General features: G+C 40.9%; 1 protein-coding gene across 1 annotated transcript in view; it reads left to right on the top strand.

Moving 5' to 3' along the window:
- The window catches only part of SDK1 (sidekick cell adhesion molecule 1), a 619,404-nt gene that overhangs the window by 368,819 nt on the left and 232,791 nt on the right, over positions 1 to 17,794 (top strand). The window contains exons 8-12 of the mRNA XM_008068469.1: positions 2,804 to 2,998; positions 6,179 to 6,295; positions 7,455 to 7,622; positions 9,511 to 9,613; positions 11,978 to 12,154. Coding sequence (XP_008066660.1) covers positions 2,804 to 2,998; positions 6,179 to 6,295; positions 7,455 to 7,622; positions 9,511 to 9,613; positions 11,978 to 12,154 — 760 coding nt within the window. The remainder of the gene's footprint in view (positions 1 to 2,803; positions 2,999 to 6,178; positions 6,296 to 7,454; positions 7,623 to 9,510; positions 9,614 to 11,977; positions 12,155 to 17,794) is intronic.

Genomic DNA, 17,794 nt, shown 5'->3' with positions numbered 1-17,794 from the left:
AGGACTTGGTTCAGTGGTGGTTCTGGTGGGTGCCTAATAGCTGCTGTCTACAGATCTGTTCTGTTTTGTTCTTCTCTGTTCTAGCTCTACTGATGCAGTGCAGGGGAGGCGAGACAGGGATGAGAGGAAAGTAGTATGAATTTTAAATGGAAATATTTTCTTACTATGGTTGTATTGTTCTCTTTCCAAGTGCCAGGTTCTTAAGGCCAACAAGTCTGTGAATGCAAAGCTATAAAATATTTACAGTGCTTGTATTTTAGAAATAAGTATATAATACTGTGGGGAATAAGATTTCTGTTTATGACATTAAATTTCCCCAAAATAGAAATACTCCTAGTTCCCTATGTACTAACAATTATTTTTGAATAAGTGACAATCTTAACTCTCCCTTTGACAAGAGAATGCTCTTTTTTGCATGATTTCTACAGGGTAAACTGCTTGTTAAGTATAGACTTATAAATATATGTAGAAAAGGTCTTTCAACATTACATTGTCATCGTATAATTTACTGCTTTCTTTTAATTTTGACAATGAAACTATATCAGCATGTGAAGTGGTTATTCTTTATGAAAGCTACATCATGTAACTGCTATTATGAGGTTGTAGATGAATTGGTTATGCTTTTACCTTGAAATGGATTTTTAAAATTTTCTGATTTAATGAAAACTGACAGGAAACATAATTAAGGCAAAGAACAGAATCTGAGAACACATTATCTTGAAATATTCCATGACATTAACTTTATTTATTAAAGTAGACATCTCACACCTATCTACACAGCATCTTAAATTAAGGGATTTTGGTGTGCTTTCCGCCAAATCATGTCAAGATGTATTTTTTTTTTAATTTAAGTTCATCTTATATTTTGGGAAACTGAGGTACAGAACCATCTGAGACCTAGAACTTAGTCTAGATATTTCCTCACTTTTCCCACAGACCCACAACAGGCATACATGTGCCTACCATTTCTGGACTTTGTTATCTCATGTGCCTTGGTCTGCTTCTACATAGAGTCTCTCTCTACCCAGTTTTACTTCCTGGGTGGGCCGAACCCTCTGTGACTTAAGGAAGGATAGGGGAAGTCCCCAGGAAGCAGTCCTCCATGGTTGCTAGTCTCCTTGGCCACTTGGAGAAGCCACCCAGAGAAGGGCCTAGTGTTTCCCCAGTCAGGGCTTGTGCCATGCAGCGAGGGCCTTAGGGAACACTGTGGCAGCATTCGTTCATCAATGCCTGGTTGTGTGTGCTGGCCACAGGCGTGCGGTGGGCAAACAACAGAGTCCTCAGGCTCTCAGGCCGAGGGTGGTCCCTTTCATTGACCACCCCGGTTCTGCCCCTTGTGAGCTCATCTTTTGTCTACTTGTATACCCCTCTCAAACCAACACTAAGTCTCATTCTGGGTGGGGCTGGCTGTACGTGTAGAGCGCCAGCCTTGCTGCCTCGAGGCCTTACTTCTTGCTATAACACCATTGAGCTGAGGAAGGGGCAGTTGGGAGGGTGCTGTGCATTTCACCTCAGTCTTTCCACCCCCCACCTTCCTCTTGGTCACTGTGCCATGCTCACTTTGCTCTTGGGGTGCAAGGATGGCACCACCCTGCAGCCTTACCTCCTCATCTGTCTAGACTCGCATCTGTCTTGTGGCCTAAAGCAATTTTTCCTATGTTCACAATGTCACACCTTTTGTGGCTCATTGACCTTGGACCAAACACATCTCCTCCACTTGTTGCTTAGCCTAATGATCACTTGGAGATGGTGGAATTCCGTTAAGGTCAAGTGATATCCAACTCCTTCAATCGAGGGTGTTTAAAAAGTGGCACTCATTTTTGTCATTGTTAGGTGTCATAATGAATGCTTACTGCGCATGAGCACTCACCATGTGCCAGGCATAAGCATTTCATTCATATGTACATATGTATAAACATGTAATGTGGCACATACACATAATGGAATATTACACAGCCATAGCGAAGGACCAACACATGGACCTGGATGGATTTAGAGTCAGTAATACTCAGTGATTTATCACAGAAACAAAGAACAGAGTACCACACGTTCTTACTCATAAGTGGACCCTGAACATTTACCATAATACTGTAAGAAAGAGATTGGCAGTAGCAGGATACTTCCAGGGGAAGAGGGGGACACAACATCAGTAAGGGTAACTGACTCACACCAGGGAAAGTGGGGACCAAAGAGAGGCCCAAACAACTCTACCTGTATGATACCCACTCATATACCTAATCCTGAATTGTACCCTACATCTTTAAAATAGAAAACAAAACAAAACACAACATCTAACCTTCAAGCCTTTTGAAGTCATGACTGTTATTTCCTTGCCCACATGTTGAGGAAACAGCGACGGAGATAAGTAATGTACTCTGCCCAAGATGCCACAGTGAGGAGCAGACCTGGAATTGACCTGTATCCTGCCTTCTGTCCTGATGACCTGGGCACAGGCCCTCCTGCGGCAGCAGAATCGAGGCCTTCTGCAGACAGGCCTTCATCTTAGTCTGAACACTGAAGTCAGTCACCATTGGAATCCCTTTCTTTCCAAACAAGAGCACAATCTCTGCAGGTTCAGAGTAGAGCCTGACTACTTGGAGCTCACTCTGCCCTTCCTCTTCACACCTCTCTGTGTTGGTTTCTTCTCATAAGCTGAGAGAAATGACTCCTTACAGTGTAGTTGAAAGGACTAATAGACAAGAAAATGCCTATTAAAATGTTGCCATTCTAGCCTTTGAGACAGTTGTGCCTCAGTCCTCATATAAGGAATTAATTGTTTAAATGACGTTTATTTCCGTTCCAGGGGTCCCCCTTCCCACCCTCCAGTGGTACAAGGATGCCATCTCCATCCACAAGCTCCAGAATTCTCGCTACAAAGTGCTCTCGAGCGGGGGCCTGCGCATTCAGAAGCTGCGTCCAGAGGACTCTGGAATCTTCCAGTGCTTTGCCAGTAATGAAGGAGGAGAAATCCAGACCCACACCTACCTGGAAGTAACCAGTGAGTACCCCCATCAGGAAAACCAGACAGCTAGCCTGGGCCCTCAGGCCAGAGCTTCCCCTGCTTTGCCCCCTGGAACACACAGAAAATGGTGGTATCTGCTCAGTCCCCTGAAGTAAACAGACAGAGGAGTGTGGCCAGAGGGGGGTTATTATGCCTCAGGCACACCTTGACCCATGGTTAGGTCCTGTAGGGAAACTACTGCAGCCCATGAGCAGCAATGGCACCCAGTCGTTTCCCCAGTCCCTGGTGCCCTCCCTGTTCTCATGCGAGCCTTGCTTTTTCCAGCACTAAGCCCTCTTCTTTCTTGAGGAGAAGTAAAAAAAATTCCTCACTTTTCTGGATGGAATTGGAAGGACTATTGAGTGAATAGTTCACTCCCAATCTCTTTCTTTGGTCTTTTTTTATGTTTTAAATGCGTTCTCTATTTTAGTTTTATTGAACAATTATAGTTCTTTTGTGAGTTTCTTTTATTATCCCATTAACAGAAATACCTTGGTACTCTGTCTTTGAAAAATAAAATAAAGGTAAAGGTTTTCATTGTATCTGTGGGTTTTCTTTTTAATCTCCCATGGTTATACAATATTGTTCTTCTTAAAATGAAGTAGAATTTAGTGATTATGGAATTATACCTTTCATGTTTACCCTTTGGGAAGCAAAATGCTAATATCCTCAGGTGTAAGAGCTATTTGAGAAAGCAAATTGGTGTCATTGTGTGCTTGGCCTATGACTTTTACCATCCAGAACTTGTAGATCCTTACACATTTTTGGTCAACTATGGCTCACTTCCTTGAATCTTGCCCAGGGATCAAATTTGTCTTCCAGTTTGGAGTTTGAAAAACCAATATTGCTTCAAGCGGTAGTAATAATAATGAGTATGTAAGCCAGAAACTGGGTTTTGATCAATTAGAATTATTTAAAGCCTATCTTGTAGTTGTGGGCCAGAATGTTCTGGGGTATGGATTGGCAAGCTTTTCTGTAAAGGGCCTAATAGTAAATATTTTAGGCTTTGAGGGACATGGGCCACTCAACTCTGCTATAGTGGTGTGAAAGTAGCCACAGACAATTGTAAGCAAATGGGAATGGCTGTGTTCCAATAAAACTTTGTTTACAGAAATAAACAATGGGCGGGATTTGGCCCACAGGTTGTAGTTTGCCGGCCCCACCTTTAGTGAGAGACCTAGGAATTAGAAGATAGGGCGACCTAGAGTGCATTACTTAATTTCTCTCAACCTCAGTTTTCTCATCTGTTAAAATGGAATCAACCCAGTCCAATTTACAGGATTTTCATGAAGATCAGATTAGAAGTGTAAATAAAAATGTCCCTTAAAGTGGTTACCATGGCAACTGGTGAGTAAACAAACAAATGAGTGATCCTGATGATGCTAAGTTATCTGTTTTGTAAGTACAGAGTTTTGCTAAATGAATTTTTTTTTTTTTTTGAGTTAGCATCTCACTCTGTCTCCCAGACTGGAGTGCAGTGGCCACTCCCGGCTACCGCAGCCTCGACCCACTGGGCTCTGGCGATCCTTCCGCCTCAGCCTTCCAAGTAGCTGGAACTACAGGTGCACGCTACCATGCCCAGCTAATTTTTTGATTTATTGTAGAGATGAGGTCTCGCCAAGTTGCCCAGGTGGGTCTTGAACCCACGGGCTCAGGCAATCTACTCACTTCAGCCTCCCAAAGCGCAGGATTACAGGCTGAGCCACCGAGCCCAGTTTAAATGAAATTTTTAAATTAAAATACCTTTAATAAAAGGAAACCGTGTGTTTAAAAAATCAATATTTATAAGCTCATTTAGCAAACGGCTATTGAGCATCTGTGTCAGGCCCTGTGGATCAGGCTTTGGAGACATGGCTGTGAGGAAGACAGGTGAGGTTCCTATGCTTCCAGGACAGAGGGTGGTGGAGGGAGGAGAATGTCAAGAAAGGACAAAATGACTCCAGCCAAGCAGGAGTGCTGAGAGGAGGGGCACAGGTGAGGTGGCAGAGTGAGCAGGAAATCTCCCCTGGGCAGCAGTCAGGAAGGGGGTCTCTAGGAGAGACCTGAAGAGAAGAAGGAGCCAGTCATGTGAAATCTTGGGAATGTAAATGTCACAGTGCAGGGGGGCTGCAAGAGCCTTGGAGAGCAAGTTCGGCATGCACGCAGGTAAAGGAGGCAGGTAGATGGAGCCTGATGGAGCACAGTGGCTATGCAGAGGGTGGAGGGATAAGCGGGGCCAGAGGGCCCAAGAGCCGTGGGAGGCTTTAGGAGCTTTGATTGTGGCAGAAAGGCCTTTGTAGCTTTGTAGCTTTCAACGGGCAGCCTGAAGGCTGGGTGTCTCATGGACTGGGAAACAGGCACAGAAGCATTGAGACCAATTAGCAAGCCCTGCATCGTCGGGCAAGACCTAGGACTCAGGTGGTCGCACAGGAGGCAGAGAGTCATGATCAGCATCAGGATGTGCCTTGGCAGTGGAGTCACTTGGACTTACTGTGGTTTGGGAGACTCTGGCCAGAGGCAGGAAGAGGCGGGCAGCTGTGCCTTGGACTGCTGAAGGCCTGCCTGCTTCTCCCCATGGGGGCATCCACTCAGTACCTTCATATAGGACTTGGGAGATCATGGCTGTACAGGATTTGCTGGTTGTTATCAGGTAGTACAATAAGGTAAGCCCAGTACTTAGGACTCACAACCCCTCCGGGGATTGATCTTTATTGAAATCTTTGAAATCTGGTTATTTTAACTTTCAAAACAGCTCTTAGAAAGTGTGAAAGTTTCATCTTGCGGATGACATCTTATATTCAAAATTAGCTTTTTCTTTCATTTAAAAATTGAAAGAAGTGTGTGTGTGGTTTATCTAAATTAATGCTGCTCCTCTTTTTAACATTCATTCACCTAAAAAAAAGTTACTCCTCTTTTTAACATTCACCTAAATTTGTTCTCCTGGCCCCTTCACCTTTCCACTGTGTATCCATTTCATCATGATACTACATTTTCTCTTCAGGCTATGAACAAAGATAGGTAATTCCTGGGAGACAAATAATGGTGGGTTGGCTATAGTCACTTCCGAAGGTTTTCATGTTTTATTGCCACAGTTATTCTGTGATTGGTTCTATAAAACCCATGTGGAATACCCTACCAGTGTGGCTTAACCATTCCTGAAGGAAGAGGCGCTGATCATACTGTTGTTTGACTCCTCAGATATAGCTCCTATGTTCACCCAGCGTCCAGTGGACACCACGGTCACTGACGGGATGATGGCCATTCTAAGGTGTGAGGTGTCTGGGGCTCCCAAACCTGCCATCACATGGAAGAGAGGTGGGTAGCTTCTGCTTTCTACAACAGCATGCCAGTGAAGAAAATGAATGAATTCATTGGGCCAATGGTTGTATTTTGTTATTCTCCCTCTCATTCATTCACTCACTTATTCACCCAATAAAGATGAAATAACCATTTATTGAATGCCTACAGGTGCTAAATGCCAGAAGTATGAGTAAATAAGACAGATAAGCCCCCTGCCTTCTAGAAACAGAAACACACATTAACAACATAAGAAAAATAGTGTTGATGTCACTCTCCTCTACCCAAGCCCCTCATAGAGTGCCCCTGGCCTAGTAGGGATCCTTGAAATGTTAAGCACTGGATTTGAAGTAACTCTGCTAGGACTCAGTTTTCCCATTTGTAATATGGAGCTCTCCTTTATAATATTCAAAATTAAGAATCATGTCCTTTTATTTTTTTAAGAAAGATAGATGCTTCTAGCACAGTGTCTTTTTACGCCCTCCCCAGTTTGATGTGTGAAGATTAACCCCAACGGCACGTTCAGTTCCTGGGAAGGTGGTGTCATACCACAGGTTGTCTTTGTAGCTTGCACAGCTCCTTCCACAAGTGCCGTTTCGAGCGGCACAGAGTCTATCCTTAACAAGTCTGTGTTGAGTCATTTTGAATCGCATAGATTAATCATACTTGGTGGACTATATCTGGGTATAATGTCAAAAGTTTTATTTTTCCTTGCTACCAGAAAACTGCATGGTGGCTTCTCGGGTCTCATAGGTATAATCCGTGCACTCAAACATAGTTCATAAACATAAAGATCTAGAAAACTGCAGATCAATAAGAGGGGTGGGGTTTTCTCTGATTTTCTGTATTTTCTCTGTTTTATTTCCTTATTTTGAACTTAATATTAACTTTAATGTTCAAATACATAGACATATAAAGAAAAATAAAATCCATCACCAAAAATAATCACATTTATAGATCATAATATGTTTAACCAAAACTCTCAATATGGAACAATTAGGATATTCTTGGGTTTTGTTATTCTAAATAATGCTAAGGGGAACTACTTCAGTTATTTTTGTGCATGAAATTTTCACTTTATTCTGACTATTTTCTTAAGTTATTTTCCTGGTTATGGCGCTAACATTTCTGTCAAGTATATGGCTCTAACATTTCTGTTTTCTCTACTCTTCTTCAGAAAACCACATTTTGGCCAGTGGCTCTGTCCGGATTCCTAGGTTCATGCTTCTTGAATCTGGGGGTCTGCAGATCACCCCTGTCTTCATCCAGGATGCCGGTAACTACACTTGCTATGCAGCCAACACAGAGGGCTCCCTGAATGCATCCGCAGCGCTGACTGTGTGGAGTAAGGATTGTCTCTGCGAACCTTCCATTAATCATGGTTTAATCATCATGTCATCTATGCTTTAGGGATGTCAATATGCCCTTGGACTTTCTAATTTAATCAAAAGAGAATTATTATTTTTACAACTAATTTATAGAAATCTGTTGAGTAATTAAATTTTCAGCTTCCAAAAGAATAATTAGAAAATGTACTCAAAGATTTAATGGGGACGTTTCAGGAGGGATAAAAGATTGACTTTTTAAAATCAGTGAAGTAGAGTAGAGAGGTTATACCAAACTAGCTCAAATAACAAGACTGATGTATTGGTTAATTTTGTAAGCATTGTGTAAGAAAAATGAATTAAGAATTAAAATCCTAAAGAAAGCATATTTTTCTATACTATTATGATTAACTAAAATACTTATAGTATTTTAACTATGAATGTTTCTTGTGTATTGAGTGAACTGAAAGAAAAATCTTCGTTTCCTCAGCTTTGACTATTCTTTTATTATTGATAATAGAGGTTTCTGAAATGTAGAATTAATTGTTTCCTGGAACATAAGGATTGTAATACCAAATACTTTCCCCCCTCCCATGTTTTAGCATCAATTGCTAATATACTTTTTCCTCTCTGCTTCATTCAGATTTATATACTAAAAATTCATTGTTCAAAAAAGCAAAAGAATGCTCACTAGCAGATTTTATAAAACTATACAAGGAGAGAAAGTTTTAACTTGCTTGTGTGAATAATTTGTCAAAAACCCATTTATAAGGAAAAATTAAATTATTGTGCTTTGTTTCATATTTGTTTAACATTTTCTATCATATAGTTGGTATCCATTTTGATAAATGACCCTTTCTAATTTATTAGGTGTTCTAAAAATATCACAAGTTTAAAAGAAATTAATCCAAATTCCCAATATATTGCCAAGTACTAAAAAAGAGGTTTTGTTCCATTTGGTGGTTGACACTGTCAGTCACTTCTGATTCATCCTGTACCCTCTAAAAATTAACTATACAATTAAAAGTGATAAAGTGACATCTAAATCTCTGTAGAGAAAATTTTGTGGCTCTGTCAAGATTCAAAATTATCACAACACTAGCATGACTGGTATACCACTTTGGGGCTTATAGAGCATTTTCATGCACTTTACCTATTTTAATGCATACAACTGTTGATGGCCTTAGCATCTTCATAGACAAGAAAACTAAGGCCCAGAGATGATTTTTCTGAACACAATGTTAGCAATAGTCAAGCTTGACCTTGAACTTAGCCTTTTGACTCCCAAGTTCCAGGATGTGTTCCTGGCACTCGAGTCCCCACCTCATACTGGTTTGGTGGTTTACCAAGCCACCTGCTCAAAAGGAGTGTTTAGCTTCTGGAGCAGGTGTTTGGCTTGGTGGTGATAGGCAAGCCACAGCATTTCTGAGCATTTGCTTTCTTTCTAGGAAACTGGTAGTAGTAATAGTACAGCTCTCATATGATTGTTGTGAGAACAAAATAAAACAATGTTTCGTATAAAACAATGAAAGCACTTGGCAAAGTCATAAAGTACTATGCAAACTTTAGAAATTACTGGAATGATCATCTTGAAAAAGAATCTAGATGTTAACCAAGAGCCTAGAACCTAATAAACATTTGCATATGATCTTTCAGGCTCATTTTCTTCTGGAGTGTTTGAGGTTAAAGATGGCCTAGGAGGGGTGGGATGGATTGACTTAATTTTGCTGCAGTGTGGAAGGCTTGTTTTCAATTCCCTGAGCGATCTTAACTGCTTCCTTTTACACTCGTTCTGCCAACATAAGAGAAAACTTGGAGGTTTTGATATCAGATGACTGATTTGTTATCCCCCTGGGTGCAACTTTCAAACTTGTCATTTCATCTAAGTTATGACTTGTGTTTTTTCAGATCGAACATTCATTGTCCACCCTCCCGAGGACCACGTGGTGATTAAGGGGACCACAGCCACGCTGCGCTGTGGAGCCACACATGACCCCCGGATTTCGCTCCGGTCAGCACAGTCAGTTACAATGCTCTGGGGCTTGTTAATATTCTGCGTGCTTAGGAAGTAAAGTTGAGATGAGAAGGAAGAATTTGGGGAACTTTGATTTCAGCTGCAGGTCCCGATTATGGCATCTTATAGTTGTGGGCTTGTCATTAATCACACAAATCCCATTTTCTACCACAGCCTTATGTATTATTTACAGTGAGCTATGTTCCACTCCATGATTTCAATACAGCTTTTCATGATTTTTTCTGCCAAGGTTAATACACTATCTGTAAAACGTACTTGTCAGAGACTGATACTTAATGAGGGAAAAATCCAGAGGGATCGAATAGGATTTCTGCAGTGTTTACACGGGGGCTGTGCAATACTCCAGAGGAGTGTTCTTTACTCCAAGGATAGTTTCATTGTGAGATGTGGAGCAAGGGAGACCTATACATAGGAGAAAGGCAACCATAGTACCTAACACTCTCAGAGGAAAATATGTACACAGGAGGAAGCTGGGTGACTTAAAGAGACTCTACAGGATTTGTAGTATCCTGTCTTTGTTTGAATTCAGACCAGGAAAGTAACAGTGCAAAAGATGACACTCCAGGTAAAGGCTTGGCAGCAAACAGGTGGCTATCAGCAGTGAGTTTTTCGTGTCAAGCAGCCACTTTAAAATAGTTAATAATTTTGGGAATCAGCCTTGAAAATGTGTCAATCAAGAAAAATTCAATCATTACCGTATTTTCACTTGAGGTTGCATGGAGGTAGTCAAATGGGTGGACTCAAGATGCATTCCTGCCTCCTGAGGCATCTCACTCTGATCAGAGGGGATGGCTGTTGGCACATATGTCATCAGTGGGACTCAGAGACTAAGCTGCTCTCTCACTCTTCTTTACCAGGTGTATGGCAAGTCATAATTGTCCATATTTCCACTTGGCTTTCTGGAGTTTAGCACATTTTTCTTTTCACATATAGACTAAATTAAGAGCCTGCCCAGTCTTTAGATGTTTGTGGACAGGGCCACTACTCTCTGCTACATGGAATGAAAGTGTTCTTTTTCTTTTCCAAAATAATTTGATCAGATTTTTAAGATATACCTAGTTCTTTAAAAGCTTCATATTCACAAGCACAAACATTTACAAACTACTTATCTGAAATAACCCTGAGACAGGACAGGACTCAAAAACCAAGTTTGGTTTAGGTGCAAGGATGCAGAAAGCAAAACACAAATGAACGAGCAAAAATAGCAAGTTAAAGATTACCTAGAGAATCTTTGGGGGCTGTCTTAGAGGCAGTTATCATTTCTGGAAAAGAATTCATTCCTTTGTAAATGATTTGGAGAATGATTTTAAGTTGTCTTCTACTATTCTGAGAGCTCAGAAAGAATCCCCTTGGATCTTTCTGGGTTTCTTGTAGCTATTTATATGTGATTAAATTGGAGCCCCTTCTTGAGAAAGAATTGGATTATTCACTCTTGGGGCACCCTTGTTCCAGGTTTTCTCTTCACCAGTGAGCTCCAGGCCGTAAGTTACAATTGCAACTAAATGCTGGCAATGGAGGGAGCAACCTAATCACTCTTTCTTGTGGAATCGGTCCTGTCCTGTCTCAGGGTTGTTTCAGACAAGTAGTTTGTAAATGTTTGTGCTTGTGAATATGAAGCTCTTAAAGAACTAGGTATATCTTAAAACTCTGATCAAATTATTTTGGAAAAGAAAAAGAACACTTCCATTCCATGTAGCAGAGAGTAGTGGCCTGCCCACAAACATCTAAAGACTGGGCAGGCTCTTAATTTAGTCTATATGTGAAAAGAAAAGTGTGCTAAAATTGCCATAGATAAAGATTAAATGAGAAATAAATGTGCTTTTGAACCATTTTGCCAGAATGATTGAATTTTAAGAAAATATGTTTTCTTTTTTATAGAAAATCTGTTTATGAGGTGTGATTTTGTTTTTTTTTCATGAGTTGGATAATCTACTCTAGTGATTTTTAAACAACCTTTGCCTTCTATGCAGACAATACTCTTGACCTCCAGAAATATTCCTGGGGTAGGAACGTTAGATGCAGTTTTAGAGGGTGGCAAGTATGCGAATGATTCTACAGACCCCCCGTCTCTAAAACATAAAATCAGACAGATGTTGCCAGTCATTTTCATTCTCCTGTTTTTCACTTCAGCATCTATTTTTGCATTGTGACCAATATAGCTATTTATTTTTTTAAGGCATAATTCACATACCCTAACATTTACTCTTTTAAAGAGCACAATTCAGTGATTTTTAGTATATTCACAAGGTTGTCAGTTGCTTGCTTTTTAATGGATGGGAAAGGACCAGTGATTCTGTTCCTGTGGGTTTTGTAACTCAAGACTCTTTGCTTGGCCCACAGCTATGTTTGGAAGAAGGACAATGTGGTCATCACTCCATCTAGCAATTCTAGAATTGTGGTGGAGAGGGATGGGTCCCTTCTCATTAGCCAGACCTGGTCAGGTGACATCGGCGACTACACCTGCGAAATTATATCTGAAGGAGGGAATGATTCCAGAATGGCCCGGCTGGAAGTGATGTGAGTACTATGGAGTTTGGTATTTACCAGTTCCTGATGATCTGCATTCAGCCAACACTCTTGCCAGGGACTGTCTCTTAATGAGTATGATGCCCGCCCTATGTCCCAAGTCAGTGGTGAGAGCACCTCATGTCACAAGCCATGTACGTTGACGAGGTTTCTGGTCTTTTTTAAAAAACTCAAAATTAAAATGTCTCATCCCTACGTAGATGGTTTGATTATTGGTTTTTGTCCCCATTAATCCCTTTTGTCCTATTTTGCCCAGTGACATTTTCTCCTAACAGGCTCTGTTTACCACACTGCATTTAAATAACAAGTTCATTTTTCCACTTAATGCCCATTAGAGCTTCCAGTGAGAAATATCAGGGTCAGCCCCTGAAGCAAGACCATTCCTAGGAAAACCAACTAGACATTGATTTTAAGTTAGTCCCAGTTGCCTCTCCATGTGTAAATAGATACTTTCCATTAAGTCTTTTGAAATCCTGAAAATAGCAAGCAGTTGCCCACCACTTCCAATCTAGACCTTCCTTGGGGTTAGTGAACCCAGGTGGGAACCACAGATCTCCTCTGTCTCTGTTCTCTCTTTTCCTCAACACCTTCTCTGTTCATGGAACATGAGACTGAAATGCCTGCTGACAAATTTTATTTTCCTGACATGTATTTATTTGCTTTTTAAAAGTTGTTCCCTCTCATATTCCCTGAGTGCATGAGTACAAAAATAAAACCTGAAAAAAAAAAGAATCGAAGTCGTGCAGTTGTCAGGGCAGCAGCCAACTCCAGTGGCACACACAGCCTGTCCGTCCCTAGCTCACATTTGACATGCTGGGCCATTAGAAAAGGCAATTTTGAGAGATTTTTCTTAACGGACTCTGCCCACCTTGAACCAGGAAGGATTCTATATACAAAAATCACTCTCTAAAAATAGAATTTGAACACTTTGCATATAGGACCCATGTCTCATTTGTCTTTGGACTCCTAGACTCCAACCAAGAAGATTAAAAATGAAAAAAAATACTTGCTAAGTGCTAAGCACGTGACCTTCTGTGTTTGTGGCATGTATGCATGAATGAGAGAACACACCAAAAGCTTTCCGCTAGCCCCTATTTGTGGAATTTAAAAGGCTAATGATGTGTAGCAGCCAATCCAGAGAGCCCTGTGATACCTTCAGTAACTGGGGGAAAAAAAAATTCCACCTCCTGCTCTGTCTTCTCTCCAGTATGACCCCTTGTTCTCTCTCTATGTTAGTCACTTGTTGGGAGTAAAAATCATCCTGGTTGGTCATGAAGTGACAGGAGCCCCTGTGACCCTAAAGTATCAACAGAGGATCCTGATACTGTGGCTGTAAGGCTGCCACACAGGTGATTCTCCAGCCTTGTAAAGTGTATGAGAGGGCCAGGTCACCTTTAGTGTGCCTCAGCCATCTGCTGCCTCTGTGGCTTAGCATGTGTCTTCTACCAGCTTCCACTGAGGACTCCTGCTCATGCATCCTTTAGGATTTAGCTGCAGGAGTGCTTCCTGCCATTCAGACACCAGGATGCCTCCTAGGGTTCTTCCCAGCACCCAGCTGATCATGCCATGGTGGATAACCATGTTTTCAGGGTTCCTCTGCCTTCTGGCATAAAAGTACCTTGATGGCACAGTTTTGCAGTTTGAGTGCCTGACAGTGTTTGGTACGCAGTAGGTGCTCAATAAATGTATGCTGGCCAGTTGGTTGGTTGAATGCATGAATGAATGTGTGTATGTTACAAGCCATTGGCAGGCCTTCTTCTGATTCTCCCTAGTACCTTCAATGCTCAAATGACTTTGGTTCCCCCATGGATCAACACACAAACACAGGTCACTCTATCAAAACTCAGGCAGGCAGTGTCCAAAGCTCTCATCCAGCTCTGTTCCTGGTTCTTTTATCCTTCCTTCTGTATCTTAGGTCAAGGATTTTTTTTTCTTCATTTTGATAATATTAGAGGACATGGCCAGTGAATTCATATAATCTATTGTGCTGTTCACATTTTTAAAGCTACCTTTGAGAACTCTTAGATCATCCATTGTTGCTATCAAATAAATAAGTGTTAGCAGTTCATAAAGACTCTGTCAGCAGAAGCCAAATTGCCTACTTCCAATATAGCACATCCTTTTTATTCTGCACAGTTTTTATGTTCTGCTGATTTACATATCTTCCCTACTATTTGCTTATTTGATTTCCTTTAAGTAAAATACATTTTTCAGCAAATGTTGCTGTATGTGTAAAATAATAGGCTTTCTGTAATGGTAAAACACCGCATCTCTAAATATAGAAATATTTGCAAATTTGTGATTCAAATCAATTTAGATACAACTGGTTACAGAACTGATTTGGAAGATAGTTGTTCCTTGTGAATTGTTAGTGTAATAAATGCTTTACTCTCCCAAATCAGCATGAATTGGGAAAGTTGTAGTCTCTACCGTGGTATGTCTTTAGAACCAAACAGGACTTGACGCTACAACATCAGTAATGACAATAGAATGATGATAATAATAATCCACGATCACAGGGCATTTTGTGCTTCTCAGAGAACCTTCCAATCAAGCTCAGTAATGTTTCCATGATTTACTCAGATGACCAAAAAAAAAAAGAGGCAAGAAAAATTTCTCATTGCAGAAGGAAGTAAGAGGTACTTATAGCTAAACAGTGTCCTTCAAAAGAGCTGAAGACCTGTTTTCTCCTTTCCTCTATACTTCAGTTAAAAGCTACTTTGTTAAATATAGAAATTAGAAGCCTTAAAAGCGAGCTTTTCAAAAAACAGACTGTCTGTTGTCCTGATCTTATGTTTGGTTGCTCCATGTTTAGTGCTAAATTTAGTCTCACTTAAACCTGGCTGGAGGGGCACCCAGCTCTCACCTACGATAGTCCCAGTGTGGCTACTAGTCAAAAGTGGTGCCACCATGAGTGAGGTTGAACAGGAGACCCTGCCCACCTCTGTGTAACCCAGACAAGTCACCTCACTTCTCAGTCTCCTTCTTCTTGCCTTGTAGACTGGAAGTGATATCATTTACCTTAACAGATGGTCACAAGGGTTGCACCAACCAGTATCTGTAACATGTTGGCATGGAACCCAGCTGAGGATGGGCACTCTAAAACTTGGCTCTTACTGTTTCCTTACCATCTTATCAAAGAATGCCGTTCCTTCCTTCAGCAACTGCACGCTCACCTCCTAGGGCCAGGAAGTTTCTAGCCCCTTTAGCCTAGTTTATTTTTAACCGTGTTCTTATGACCATCTAACACTAGATACCAAATGTGTCTGTTTGCTGCTGAGCCCTCAATGTCTGGAGCAGAGCCAAGTATACAGTAGGGACCCAATAAATGTCTGAGCAAACCTCACTCTATGCATCAGGTTAAAACGGGATGGTATATTTTGCACCACTGAGAAGGACTAATTTATGAGGGCTCTCCCTTAATCCCCTCCCTGAGAGAAGAGGCTTCTAAAATTCCAGATGGTTTCATGATGCGTTCTGTAAATTAACAACACAGGTCATCGTTAAATGTTGGTCACCCTTTGTTTTAGTAGTGTCTTTCCTACTAGTTGGGTAGTGCCATGAGGGCAGGAGCCAGTCTTTGGATGAATCCATATCCCCCAAAGCATCTCGCTGTGTTGAACACACCAAAGGGACCGGGCTCCTAAGGATTTATGGATTGATTAATTGTTAAATCATTTAAAGACCCAATTAGCACTGCATTTGTCCTCCTGAAAGCAGAGACTAATTCTCATGAGCCTGGAGTATAGAGAAAACCCAATTTACAGAGCTGACTTGAAGACACGGACCCTGAGGCAGTGGGAGAAGTTTCTTTCTATAAAACCACTTCTGACAAAGCCATAATAAGGAGTGAACAATTTAATACCGTTTCCCCAGAGTTATCAAGCCCCCATCATCTTCATCCTCAAAGTGAAGTCGAAGAAGATGGTTTTGACCAAGTCATCATTTGGGCATTAAAGGGCCAATGCTTTTGATATTAAAAAAGTACTTATCTGATCCTCTCCTGTGAGAGCAATTCCCCCCTACAGCCACAATTTTAGCAATTGCTTTCTCTTGAGTCTTTTTCAAAACTGTTTTTTTCACACACTCTTCGCTTAATCTCTTTCCCCGTACAGTTGAGTTTCTGTATTGTTGTTCTTAATTTCTGATATTATTGTGGTGTAATTTGCTGGATGGTGATTCCCCCCCATTCTCTTTAAATTACAGTGACTCAGCACTGGGCTTCATTTCCATTGTTCTCTGGGGCCTCTTTCATTTGTCACCCTGTCTGCTTATCACTGTCTGTGAGTCACTCTGCTGATCATTTATCTCCTTTCAAAGTTGGCAGAGAAATGCTGAGATGCAATCTATTCCTATTAGATACGATTTTCTGAAATGGGTTCAGAATATACTAAAGCCTCATTTATCCGTTATTGATGGGTTAGTCAAAGATGTCACAAAGCTTGATTTTCCAAATAACCAAAATTTATCATTTAAAGAAATAGTTTATATTTCTAATATGAGCTGTACCTTGTTTTGTTGCATTTTGTAGATGCTGCATTTTTTTTAACATATTGGAGGTTTGTGGTAACCCTATGTCAAGCAAATCTATTGGCACCCTTTTTCAACAGCATGTGCTCACTTCATGTCTCTATGTCACATTTTGGTAATTCTCATAGTATTTCCAATTTTTTCATATTATTATGTCTGTTATGGTGATCTGTGATCAGTGATCTTTGGTGTTACTATTGTAATTTTTTGTGGACACCATGAACCATGCCTATATAAGGTGGCAAACTTAATCGACAAGTGCTGTGTGTACCGAATGCGCCACCAACCAGCTGTTTCCTGTCTCACTCCCTCTCCTTGAGCTTCTCTGTTCCCTGAGACACAACAGTACTGAAAATAGGCCAATTAATAACCCTACAATGGCATAAGTTGTCAGGTGAAAGGAGGAGTCATAAGTCTCTCACTAAATCAAAAGCTAGAATGGCAGTTATCAATAACTCAAAAAATAACAGTTGCTGGAGAGGGTGTGGTGAAAAGGGAACACTTCTACACTGTTGGTGGGAGTGTAAACTAGTGCAACCTCTGTGGAAAGTAGTGTGGCGAGTCCTAAAATCTCTAAATATCAACCTCCCCTATGACCCCACAATCCCCCTACTGGGAATATACCCTGAAGAACTCAAATCATTCTATCAAAAAGATACCTGCACACATATGTTTATCTCAGCATTGTTCACAATTGCAAGAACCTGGAACCAACCATGCTGTCCATCAAAAGAGGACTGGATTAAAAAATTGTGGTACATATACACGATGGAATACTATGCAGCCATAAAAAAAGAACAAAATCATGAATTTCACAGCAACCTGGATGGAACTAGAGTCTATAATACTGAGTGATCTCTCACAGAAACAAAGATCTGAGTATCACATGTTCTCACTCATATAGTGGACCTTGAACATCCACCATAGTACTATTTTTAAAAAAAGACTGACAGTGGTGGGAAACTATGGGGAGGAGGTGGGATTAACGGTAGTCAATATCTGTCTGGGAACGGGGAGACACCCCTTATCAACAAGGGTGCCTGAACAAAGCATATTTGTATACCTAACCCTAAACTGTACCCCACAATATCAAAATAAAAA

Source organism: Carlito syrichta, unplaced genomic scaffold (genome assembly GCF_000164805.1).
Source record: "Carlito syrichta isolate Samal-C Ts95f unplaced genomic scaffold, Tarsius_syrichta-2.0.1 Scaffold311002, whole genome shotgun sequence".
Classification (NCBI taxonomy): domain Eukaryota; kingdom Metazoa; phylum Chordata; class Mammalia; order Primates; family Tarsiidae; genus Carlito; species Carlito syrichta.
The sequence above is the reverse complement of the archived record's forward strand: the minus strand, read 5'-3'. Positions and strand labels throughout refer to the sequence as shown.